At 50.0% G+C, this 12,649-nt stretch overlaps 1 protein-coding gene across 4 annotated transcripts in view; it reads right to left on the bottom strand.

Moving 5' to 3' along the window:
- DNM3 (dynamin 3) overlaps nt 1-6,024 on the bottom strand; it is a 194,806-nt gene extending 188,782 nt beyond the window's left edge. For all 4 annotated transcript variants that reach the window (XM_067300695.1, XM_067300694.1, XM_067300693.1 and 1 more), the window contains exon 1: nt 5,863-6,024. In XM_067300695.1, the coding sequence (XP_067156796.1) occupies nt 5,863-6,008 (146 nt within the window). In that variant the 5' untranslated portion in view covers nt 6,009-6,024. The remainder of the gene's footprint in view (nt 1-5,862) is intronic.
- Nucleotides 6,025-12,649: the final 6,625 nt, after the last annotated feature.

Below are 12,649 nucleotides of genomic sequence, written 5' to 3'. Positions count from 1 at the left end.
TCAGCAGCAGAGAAGAGAGCAGCCTGCATCCTTACTTCTGCTTCTCTGCTGTAACCCATACAGGCATCACTCCCCAGGTTTACAGGAGAATTTCCAAGCAATCATACTTTGAATATATATTTATCTAAATTGGAAAGTCTTGTTCTATCTTTCATTTACAAGGACAACTAACATAAGCCTGAAACCTTAGCAGAAGCAATGCCTATCAAAAGACAGCAACACAACAAATGCACTTTTTATTTGTTGACTCCAACACTGCAAAATTCCAAAGTTAGGGCTCCTTCCTGAGGGAAGCAAAGACCAGGATTTGTACAAGTTATACAATAAAAGTTACACAAGAGTCTAGAGAGTCAGACAATCCATTAAAAAGTTGAATTTTCAGAAGTGCTCCTCTATTAAGAATTACGAAAGCTTAGACAAATGGAAGCAGATACCTTTAAAAACCATCAGTAGCATGCATCACCTTCAGTACCTTGACAGATTGAATTCCATTATCAATAGCCACTGAATTAGTAGCATCAGTTTCCCAGAAGGCACTCAAGACCAGGGGGTTTTGTTGATTTTTAGAGGGGTTTTTTTTCCTTTCTTTTTCTTTTTTTTTTCTTCTTTCTTTCTTTTTTTTTTTCCTCTTTCTTTGAAGGCTAGGTCTCAGACTTCAACTACCAAGCTTGTGTGCACTAAATCACAGGACTACCATGACTTTGCCATACTGTATGTTATTAGATTAAGACCATACGTATTTTCATAGGTGCACAAAAGTCTTAAGTATTACATTTATTACTTTTTGACTTAGCATCTCTGTAAACTGTTTGACACACTGAACTCCAATGCCAGAATATGGGGCAGGGCTTCCTATACTATTGCTCATTATTGAGCATAGCTTTTCTTGGAAAAGAAGAAGTCTTCCAACCAGCAAAATTTAAATGCTAGAAATAAAGCCAAATGCTCCTCAAAAACAGTTCTAGAGAAAAACTTTTTAGTTTAAGTGTTAAAGAAAAAAAAAAACAGCAATGTTGTTTGCATGCCTGTTTTGAACTGCATATTTGCTTCACTTTGCATATAACAATTCTCAAAACTCAATATAAAAACAAACAAACTTAAAATACACAGAGTTATAGATAAGGACAAAACCAGGCCATCTCTATCACATCCAAAAGTCCAGATTTGTTCTGCTTCCTCTAAATGTAAAAAAGTATTTGGGGAAGAAATATAAACAAGACATTGTCTTATTTTCTACTGTTTCTATTTAGTAGATCACCCAGAAACACTTCTTGTTCTCAGTGTACCAGAATATTTTGATAACTAGATTAATACACTAAATACAGCTGCACAATAGCTTAATTAGTCAGGAAAAGGAGTGGCCAATTCTCATTTCCATAAGATCCTTAAGATTAAAAAAAAAAAAAACCACACAGCACCAGATTTCTGTTTGAATCTCTTATCGCTTAGCATTTTCATATCTGTTTAACATAAGAGGAAAAAAAAATTCTGTAAAAAAGGTTTTTTCTGACAACAACTAATAGCTAAAACTATAAAATACCTGCACTGATTTTAACTATATCTCCCCTAGGAAGCACACAATCTAAGTACATGTTCTCTCTTTGGAGAAATGCTCTACTTCAACAGTCAGATTGAGACTCCTTTCTTTTCCCCCCAATGACTCAATACAGTCTTTTTTTTTCCACAGCTGACATCTCAAGAAAGAATTAGCTGGGCACATGAGTAGTTGTTGTAATTTGAAAAACACAAATTTCATAAGAAATAGTTATCCAATAAGCAGTGGCCATAAGATTATCAAAAGCATCTCAGATCAGAAAGCTGTGCAGCTGTATTACAAAACCAGACCTCAGGCTCTCAAAATGAAAGTGCTTGATTATGAATGACAGGGTTGCAATCGAGAGTTCACATCTCTTATAAAACAATTATTTGGCCACATACAGTTTATATTACATTAAGCAGAAGAGGAAGTAAAGAGCTTTTAGCTTTAAAATCTAATTATTAATTTTTCATTATTTGTTAGAATAAAATAAGGCTCTGATTCAAACCTGGAGAAAGAAGCCCTGACAAGATAACTGAAGTCACAGATGGCAAGCTATCTTAAAAGCCCATTTTGCTGTATGAAGTAATAGAAAATGCTTTCTCTCCAAATACAGTTTCCAAGGATTGTTTCCTGCCATTAGTTTGCTTTTAAGTTATCCTGTTATTATCGAAAGATGTTTAAAAAGCATAAATGATATATAGGGTCATGATCCTGTTCTCATCTACAGCAAAGCAATAGGACTAGGAGAAGTGCCCAGCTCCTATGGACATTCTGTTCATATTTGGTGCTTAATTCCCTTTTGTGCTTTTGAATATCTCTTCCACCGATTTCCACCATGACTAGATTACACCCTTTCCTTTAAACACTGGCTCAGTATTTCGTGGACATATTTACTTCTGTTACAAAGTGGAATGGATAGAAGAACATTTGCTCTTACAATACTCTTTCTTCAGACAATAGCATTTCCTCAAATGAGCGCCACGAGCTCTAGTTAGGGACACATGAAGGTTTAACCCCTAAGTGCAAATAGCTGTTTTTCTCAGTTGTTCTCCAGAGTCTCTATTTTATTCTAAATATACCACCTAGAAGTCTAAGAGAGGAAACCCTTCAAACATAGTCCTAGACTACCAGAAGCAGCAAAGTCTCCTTACACACAGAGAAGCAGTAAGTAAAGGGTAAGCTCTCCAAATACCTTAGTGAATGCTAATTCAAATGATGATAGCTAAATTGGGAGATTTGACACTGCTCCACTCCAGCCTTGTTCCAAGCTGACCCACAATGACATAAGTAGCTCCGGTTGTTACACAATTCCTGAAGCAGGCAAACATACAAAATTCATCCTTGTGCAACATCAGCACCAACTTATACCAAACAGGCAAACTAATGCCAACTTATTTGCCAATTGTTGTCAGTAACAAAAGGTGTTGCGTGCACCTAAACATGACTGGATAACAGTGCTGCCTTGGGGACAGCAAAGGATGCATGTCACTCAACACCTTCAGAAATAACAGAACTTGGATCCAACTCCCAGAACCATCTGCCAGCCCACAAAGTTACACCAGAGCCACGTCCTTCACGCATGTCCTGAAAGATCATGGCAATGCATAAACTAGATGCTGGGCAATGCAGTTTAGCCCAGCATCTTTCCCTGGCATTTATGCCACAGAAAAGCTTCAGCTGTGGTGCCACTTGCAAGCTAGAAAATGTTTCCTCTGTCCAAGTGGTAAAAAGTAATCTTTGCACAAGCAGAGACGCTATGAAGGACTAAAATAGGGGCACAGTGGTCTAGTGGCTACAGGCAACAGAGTAAAAATCTGATCCTAGAGTTAATATGAACAAGAATCTTACTAACTCTCACTAGAACTCCACTAACAAATATTCAGGTAACCAACCAACAGTATGTTTGTAGAGACCCCACATGGAGGATAGGATGCCCTCCTGTTACCAATAACTGTTGTTCCTGAGGAAAAGGAGATTTTAACTGTCACTCTGTAGGCTGAGAGTTCAAAATCTGCTAACAACAATGATTCATATGGTGTTAAAAAAATAATGAGTGCAACACGTCTCTGCATTGAGACATGCTGCCTGTACTGGTCATATTAAGTAGTATATAGATGTAATAAACTTCTTGTTTTCAAAAAGCAGCTTCATTATCAAAGGTATCACCTGCAGATCTGTAAAAACAGGAATGTCCTTCAGCATAGGAAAAAGAGCTAGACTGCTTTGCCTGCTGATCCGACGACCAAAATGCGCTCCCCATCTCATGGATATTTGCTTATCTGATTCACAGTCAAGTTCTCGCAGCTTAGCAAGTAACTACCCATCTGCTGACCACACATACTCACTTAGCGGGCAGTAAAGGCATGAGTAAAATATATTTGCTCAAATCTCACGGAAATAGATTTAAAGTAATGCATTTTAATCTCACATTTGTAAGAGGCTCCAAACTCGCAAATACGGAGGTACCATTGATACTGTATCTCAGCAAGTTACTGCAAAGAACAATCATGCAGAACTCAGAGACTGGTTTGAAAAAAAACCATATTCCAGCTCCTGCATGACAAAAACACTGTAGTACTTTACACTAGTTTGTAAATCTTCAGGGAAGGGACTCTCTTGTAGCATCAGTGAGGTGCAGAATAAATAACTATTCAAGTGAAAAAAATCATTGCCCCTACCATTTCTTCATAGTTCCTGCTAGGAATGTCTGTGTGTCCTTCGTGCAGCAGGCCCTAACCCACTTTTGTCCAAATGAGCCAGATTAGCGCAGACTTCCCATTTATTACTTTTGCTCTAGCCTGGCTCATCTCGGGGGAGATGGGGGGGAGGGGGGGTAAGGGGGAGGGCACACTCAAAGCAACAGCTCCACCTGCGGATCAGATGGAGCAGAACCCTCCAGCAGCGGAGCAACAACACGCATCTGAGAGCACTAACCCCTTCCAACAGCACAGCTGCATCCAGACGAAGATATCTGTCCACAGCCTACCACCCTGAGCCCCAGGCCCAGGTGGGTGCTGCCCCAGACAAGCCTTTGAGACAGGGACCAAAACACCCTTATTTGCCAGAAGTGTGAAGATTGCCTTTCCTCAGCACATACATTTTGTAGAGCTTCGTGGACAAATAGATTAAGATCTCAAAGGTGACAAAAATACTTTTCAAAGACTTGTTTAAAGAAAAGTCTAATAATGAGATGGCCAGTAGTGATTTCTGAGGACCTCACACGTGCTTTCTAACCTCCAGAGACTCACAATATTGTCAACATTAGTAATTAGCTCTAGCCTTCATGTAGAAGGAAGAGGAAGAACTGAAATTTAGCACAGCGAGAGTAAATTCTGAAATTGAGATATAGAAATAACAACTATATGGTATTTTTATACTGCATATTAGGAGGTATTCCACTTTGACACACAGCCAGTTGTAGAGACAAAGCATTTAATCTTATTTTTAATGAGGATGTCAGCACATGAAAGTTCACAAATCACTGACAAAACAGTACTTTTGATCCCATATACAGACTAACAATTGTGGCTACGCTCTGAAAACACAACCGCTCTCTAAGAGCCTGCAAACAACAATTCGCAAATACAGCAGAACTTCATGAAACGACACTTAAGTTCATGTTTATCTCAAGAGAGCTTCACAGATATAGTCAGTCCATTGACAGGACCAGCTGCATCTTTAGGCTTTCTCTCTGCTTTTTCGGCAATTTTAAGGAAAGATGCTATACCCATACGTGCATAAAGAGGAACACATGAATTGTAAGCATTAATACCATGAGAATCCTTAAACAGCAAAACCCAGAAGCCCCTGCCACAGTTCGGATTTTTTTATTTTTTATTTTTTTAACAGCTTTTCCCAGATTAACCGCCCCGCTGTACACACGAACCAGTTCACGTGAAAGTTGCGCTGGCGCTCCCGCAGCACAGAGACCAGCATCCTCGCCCAAGGACGCCACCGCGCTGCCCCGCTGCCCGGGCACCCCGGCCCCGCAGGCACCGCGGGGGGGGGGGGGGGGGGTGTCACCCAGCATCCCGGGTGCGCGCGACGCTGGGAGCCTCCCGGCTCGCACAGCTCCAGCCCCGCCGCTGCTGCTGCCCGCGCTCACAACACCGGGGGCGGCGCGAGATTTGGGGGGGGGGGGGCGCGTGCGGCGCTGCAGGGGGCGCGCGCCGAGGGGACCGTTAGGGCGGCCGGCAGCCATTGGGGGGGGGTAGGGTGAAGGCGCCGGCAGCCGTTGGGGGAGCGGCCGTTGGGGGGGGGAAGGGGAAGGCGGCCGTTGGGAGAGGCGGGGGTGTCCCGGTGCCCGCCGCCCGCCGGCTCACCTGGAGACGCAGTTCTCCAGCACCGAGCTCTTGCCCGCGCTCTGCCCGCCCACCACCGCGATCTGCGGCAGGTCGAGCAGGCAGCTCTGGCCCAGCGCCGCGAAGGCGTCCTGCAGCCGGTTGACGAGCGGGATGAGCCCCTCCATCCCGCCGCGCCGCGCCGTCCCGTCCCCGCCTCCTCCTCCTCCTCCGCTGCCGCCGCAGCTGACAGGTAACGGCCGGCGCACTGCGCATGCGCCGCAGCCCGGGGCCCGGAGGCGGGGCCTCGGTGGGGCGGCCACGCCCCTGGCCAGCAAGGCCACGCCCCCGGCCGGCGCGGGCCCGGGACGCCGCGGCAGCAGGGGCGGGGGCGGCGGGGCGCGCTGCTCCCCCGCGGCACGGCACGAGCCCCCCCCCCCCACACACACACACACACGAGACACGCGTTCACCAGAGCGGAGCGGCCAGGTGCCGGGGAGCCGCTAACAAATGGCTGGTCGAGAAACAAGCTGCTAACAAGGCCAAAGCACTGTTGCAAAGGCTATTGCACGCTGCTGCTGCGAGCTTGCAAAAACCAGGAGCCCAACGCTGGCTTCCAGACCGAGAGCCGAGATCCTCGGCGGGAATAGTGCACCACATTAGGGAAAATGCCGTTCTCCACAGGAGACCATTTGCACACAGGAGAAAGAACTGTAGTCAGTTTAATTAAAAATGCACGCTGAGAATAAGCAAAAACAATACGCAAACAGCAGAGATAAGAGTTGTCTGCGATTGCTGGCAGCAGTCACAACACACAAACATCCAAAACAGAAGCTCTGGAGTCCTACGGTGATAAAAGTTATCCTCTGCGTTAAAGCAAACACCAGACTCGCACAGCAGGAACAGCAAAACAGAAGGGAACCGCGAACATCCATTGGCTGATGGATATTAATGATCTGGGGGATTACCAAAACGTCTTGGCCAGAGCTCGCCGTAAACGTAAAACGTCGCTCTGTACCATAGACCAACTTGTGACAGTGGAAACATGAACAAGAAGCAAACTGCGGGCAGACACGCCACGGGAAGGCGCGCGCCGCGGCCCCGCTCCGCGCAGCGAGCCGCAGCAACGCGCCCTCAAACGGGCGCCCCAGTAACGCTCGCGGCTTTTGGTGCGGCGTTTAACCACCGGGACGCGTGAGCAAACGAACCACGGCGCATTCGGGCCTTTTCGAACGTGCCGTATCGTTAAGCCCCTCTCCCCAGAAAGCGTAAGGTAGAAGCTGAAGCAGTTTAAGGGGCAACAAAAGAGGCATCGAGCACAAACAGCCGTCACCCAGCCGGGAGAGATTTTGGTTTCGCTCAGGCTAAAAAGGGTTTTATCGGTATAATGCAGACAGCTTATATAGCAGTTACTTTGTCATCACGGTTACAGCGGCTTTCCAAATATCACACCCTCTCTGGGAAAGAGCCTGTTGTGATCATTTCTATTTAGATGGGGCCTGGGGGGTATTGACATAATTATGCCAATTAGCAGCATGATTCCCCCCCCCCCCCATGCTCCTGACTGAGCTGGCTGTGCCAGGGGGCATTAGAGTAGCTTCTTGGCCTTCCTCCAAATAATGGGTTTCTACCGAGGCTGGAATTCAGGAATAACAGTGCTGTGTTCTGGCAAAATCCTCCTCGCCTGAGCGTAGGAGCACTTCGTACTACCCTCAGCGAAATAATTAAGATCAGTAAAAGAGCAGCCTGGCAGCAGGACCACGTCGACACAAGAGACGAGTGAATGTTAAAAAAGGCAGGAATCCTTGGGAGCAATGCTACGCGCACCTTGAAATTAATAACCTTGCGAACAGTCCTTTCCATTAGGTTTTTAAATTACATCTTTGCTTTCACAATTTTTCTTTAAAAAAATTTTTAAATAAGAAGAAAACATCTGCTATTAGTAGAAGAAAATATCTACTGTTAGTAAAAGATTAAATTATCTTCCCAAACCCAGGAAATTTCCAAACCAAACATTTTTTCTGTTCGAGCTGAGTTAAGGCTGCTAAGTGACCACACTCACCCAGCTACTCCATCACTTAAGAAAATCTCTCCCAGAAGCAAGGCCATGAGCAGCCAGGACATAAACTTCCCACCTCCTAGGAAAGATATGAATATTTTTATTATGCATGCACATGTTATCACAAAGTAGTTGTTTTTCAAACAGCTCTAAGAGACCCATGAAGAAGAGAAAGCAGAGGACGGTGTATTTTCGGGTCCCTGCTTTTCTTAACGTATTTCTCCATACGGTTTGTTCCAAAAGACCCCAAACTTCAGTGCTGAGCCCACTCCGGCTTTCTGAATTTCTTTTGAGATTCATGGTGGCTAAATACAAGGGAAACAGGGACGATACTAGCAGGGTCCCTTGCCAAGCTTCTTGTAATTTGTAACCCTGAAAAAAAAAAAAAAAAAGGGATCGAACCCATGTCAGCCAGCCACGCCAAAAACCATTTTCCTGGGGAGCGTTAGGCTGCCATCTCGGAGGGCACAGCGGGAGCAGAGCTGCTTCACCCGCCAGTTAAACACGCTGCTCTATTTTTACCTTGCAGTCAGCCTTGTGCCCTGGGAAATTTATCATTTACTTTTGCTGGGTGACAGGCTCAGCACAGAGAGAAGCCCTTAGCCTGGGAGCGCTCCAGCTCGGATCAAGCCTACGGACAGCAAGTTTGTCCCACCTGGACTTCTGGAAAAATAAGTGGCAAAAAAGCTCCAGTTGGAGGGCGCAGTGGCAGCCTTGGAGCCCACGGTACTTACCCACACGCTTCCCTTCCTAACCAGGAAGCGTAACAACAACTTGAGGGCATTTGGGTCAGGTCCCCAGGCTGCTTTATAAACACGCCCCAGTGTAATTCACTGCTTGAAAAATTAGTTACACGAGAACTATAACAGAGGAGACTTAGAGATGCCCCCGGTAAAGAAGAGGCAGGCGCTGCTGCCTGCAAGGGCAGCACACTCGGCCCTGCGGGGGAGCAGAGCGGAGCAGAGGAAAGGTGCCTTCCTCCCCCCCGGCAGCGTTTAGAGCAGGCGAGCTCCTTCATGCCTGGTTTTCCCTTCTCTCCAGGACCTTCCTCACCTCCCCCTTGGTTCAGCTGCAAGCCCCAAGCCTGGCAGAGCTCCTCACGCCGCGGCTGATCTGCATAAAGCAGCAGGCGTGGAGACAACGGCCCCACGCCAAGGGGAAGCGCCCAGGTTATCGTCAGCGCCCGCGGTGCGGGTTTGCAGGGCTGGCGTTAACGTGCCAGGCGGCACAGTGCCTGTGTGCCTGCCAAGGAGGAGAGCTCCCTGCTAAGGCCTTGAGGCTGCAAAAGGTGGAATTAAAGCCAGTAAGAGCAAGCCAGAGAGGCTGCAGAGCCGCTGTTACGAACAGATGCTCCCCGTGAGGCGGAGGGCGCTTTCTGCCTTTCCCCTGAAGCCTGCGGCCGTGCCGACGCGCAGAGCTCGGGATGGCACGTGCAGGATTGGGGCGCCCGGGCAGACGCCTGCATGGCTGCAGCAGTGCCACGACCCCAGGGACCCACTCCAGACTGCCGGCTTCCCGCAGCGAGCGCGAGCATCCCCGGCACGGGGCATTGCTGCACACAGCCACCTGCGCACCTCGCCCGGGCAGCGCAGTGCAGCGCGACGGCCTCGCTGCTGCCCGGTGCCCTCCGGCGGGGTGCTGGACCCGCAGGCCGGTGCGTCCCGCTGCAGCGTCGGAGGCGGCCGCGGTGCTGCGCTGCGTCGCAGCCTGCGGAGCTGCTTCCCGGCAGCGGGAAGGGCCCCTGTTAGGCAGCAGTGCTCCCTAGCTGCAGCCTCTGAGTGTCACTTCTTCCTCCGTCAGGAAGCCAAGTGCTTCTCCAAGGGAAGCAGCGAAGGGCAAAACACCTTCCGGTGCCTTCCGCCCCTCGAGGCTGCCGCAGCCTCTCCGTGCTGCAATGCTGCCATGCCCAGGCAGCAGCATCCCCGGCCGGCTGGGCTGGGCTCGCCCTCACCGAGGTCTTTCCAGCTGGAGGAGATCAGCCTGGGTGCTCAGTACCTGTAGCTTTCATTACTGCAAGATTTCTCCCAGCTGCTTAACATACTTTCGGCTGGTGACAGCGTGGCCCCAGCCTCCTCCCCGGAGCCTAGTCCCTTCAGCAGAGCAGGGACCGGTGCTGCAACACCTGATGCAGTTACGGCGTCCGGGGCTGCCCTCTGCCGCTGCGAGCCTCGTAGCCTCACCTTCCTCTGGGGACCGAGGGGCAGCAGCAGCAGGGCACGTGCCGCCGGGGGAGCCGCGCCAGCGGGCGCCCCCACTGCTGTGCCCAAGCCAACTGGCCCCTCTCCGCCACGGAAACCAGGACTGGCCCGTCCCCACCTCTGAACCGGCTCCCTCGCTCCTCGGAGCGGCAGCGAGACGTGACAGTAATGCTCCGGGAGCGATGGGGCTGGATCAGGGCAAAGCACCCGGGCTGCCTACGGTCTCGTGACCGAGCTGTGCGATGATTTTCATGGCACTCTCTTCTTGCGCTGGGAAATCCAGCGAGAAAGAAAGTCAACATTTCAAAGCCCATCTGAGGTTGCTAAGTGACAGCAGCGCTTGTTTCCATCCCCTCATTTACAGTGTGACTGCGCTTAAAAGCGAGGAAGCGAGAAGTAAGGGATATAAACATAAGTGCATTGCCAAAATACTCAACAGAAACACAGTTGCCAAACACACACGTTATCTACATGTTTTGGCTGCCATGAGAGAAGAAGATTGCTACGCACCAAATATGCATCCAGCCTTAGAGCATTTTACCTGCTGAGGAGAATTTCAGGTATTTGCAGCACTCACTGATTTGCCAGTTTTCCAGCTGAAACGTACTTCCAGACCAGAACTGTGGGGCTGCCAGTAACTGCAAGGACAGCTGCGATGAGCTGGGATTTCATCATGACTTTGCTCCTCATAGATGTCTTTTGTTCTTCCAACAGGATGTGGCATTACACAGCAATTAGGAAGCACAGCAGAAACGCAGAAGTGGACAAGGCAGGGATGAACGCGCCCTTTGTATGCGCTACGGGGGGAAGAAACGAAGTGGTTTAGATAAAATAGAGGGCATACACACAGATCTCCATCATCAGAAATATGTCAAGAATTGAAAATGCAGTTAAAAATAGATTAAATGCAGCACGGCTGATCCAGCTGAGAAATTTGCCCGTGCCAAGCCAGGCTGGATAATAAATGTTCTTGAACAGAGGGTGCTTGTCGCAGAGGAGATCTGGAAACCAAGCGCGTGGGGGCAACCAGACGGGACACAGCTCGAGCTCCGGCCGCGTCTCTCTCACTGCCCCGCGCGCAGTGCGGTGTGGATGGGGTGGCTAGGTGGTGAGCACACGCCGCAAGGACACCAGCTGAAGCTGCCCTGGCTTATCTGAGGAGGAAGCAGGCCAGCCCCGGAGCCGAATGCTGACACGCGCAAGAGCTCCACACGCCTGCAAAGGAGCTAAAGAGCTTTTTAAAAAAAGCATCTGCTCCCTCTGCTTAGAAGCAGGCCAGCTGAAGGAGAAACTGGGGCACGAACTTGTCCCTTTATGTGAAGGAGAATAACACAGGCAGGGGATCAGAATGGAGCCATTTGCAAAACAGATCCCTGTCTCAAATTGAAGTTGTAATACAGCAATAACTTTGGCCCCAGGGGCTGGACTGGCTGAGCACGGCTGCAATAGTGCCGCCTAAGCAAAAACCAGCCTGGGGTCTCCCACGCGGCGGCCGCGGGCCTCCCTCAGACTCCCACCAGACACAGCATGGTGAGAGTCTTCGGGGGGCGATTTCCAGGGTCCCCTCTGCCCCGCTGGGCTGGGCAATCGGAAACCCTCCCAGGACATGGGCTGCAGCCCCGCAACGCTCCCTGTACCCTGCTCGCCAGGCGGCCCGGGCTCCTTCTCCACATGGCGTGGTGCTCGTCCACTCCCGAGCCGCAGACCCGCGACCTGTGCTGAAGGAGGAGAGCAGGTTCATGCTCACGCACCCCACCGCGCTGCTCTGCTTTCTAAATCAAGGTTTTCCCTACAGGTCCAAAATGGCTGGGTCCTGCTGACAAAACCAGGCTGATGATTCATGGCAAGCTAATACCCTGGAGGTGCAATTAGTCAGAACTGCCCAGCGCCTTTCTCTCCTCCTGCCACTGCGTCACTGCTGCATAGCCCCGCGGCTTGGCACGTGGGCAATGCAACGTGGGGCTCTGCTTGCCGGGGGCACGAGAGGCACCGACGGCTGCGCGAGGCTGCAAAAGCCAGCGACGTGGCTTCAGCAGCAGCCCTGCGGTGCCTCAGCTGAAATCGGATGGCTCCTAGAGCCCCTTTCCGCAGGTTGTTGCCACCTCCAGGCCGGCGAAGGGTGCTGGTGAAGGAGCTGCAGGAGAGGGCTCCTCTCCCAGGACACGCTCAGCAGACAGCAACGCTGGGCGAGGACAGGGGGGTGGTAGCAAAGCGCAGTGTTGCCCGAGCACCTGCCTCAGTGCCTGGAAGCACTGGTGATTTAGACCTTCCAGTATCTCAGACGTGTTTTGGTAGATCTGGTGTTTTGGTGCTGACCTGCCCCCCCCCCCCCGGGACGTGTCTTTGGGGAGCAAAGCTGAGCTCACCTTTATCAGGGGTGTGCGGAGTTCCCCATCCTGCTCCGAGGACACACGGTGGCAGAGCTGGAAGTAAAACCCAAGCGCCTCCCGCTCCCACATACGATCCTGAGATGCTGCAGCCTCCTCTGCACCCCCTACCCCGAGCTCAGCCCCCTCCCTGGCCCACGGCAGGACCCATCTCGACACCGCCAGTGAGAAATAAGCCTGGCAAA

The sequence above is a fragment of the Apteryx mantelli genome, chromosome 8 (genome assembly GCF_036417845.1).
Source record: "Apteryx mantelli isolate bAptMan1 chromosome 8, bAptMan1.hap1, whole genome shotgun sequence".
NCBI lineage: Eukaryota > Metazoa > Chordata > Aves > Apterygiformes > Apterygidae > Apteryx > Apteryx mantelli.
Note: the sequence above shows the minus strand (reverse complement) of the source record. Positions and strands in the feature narration are given on the sequence as shown.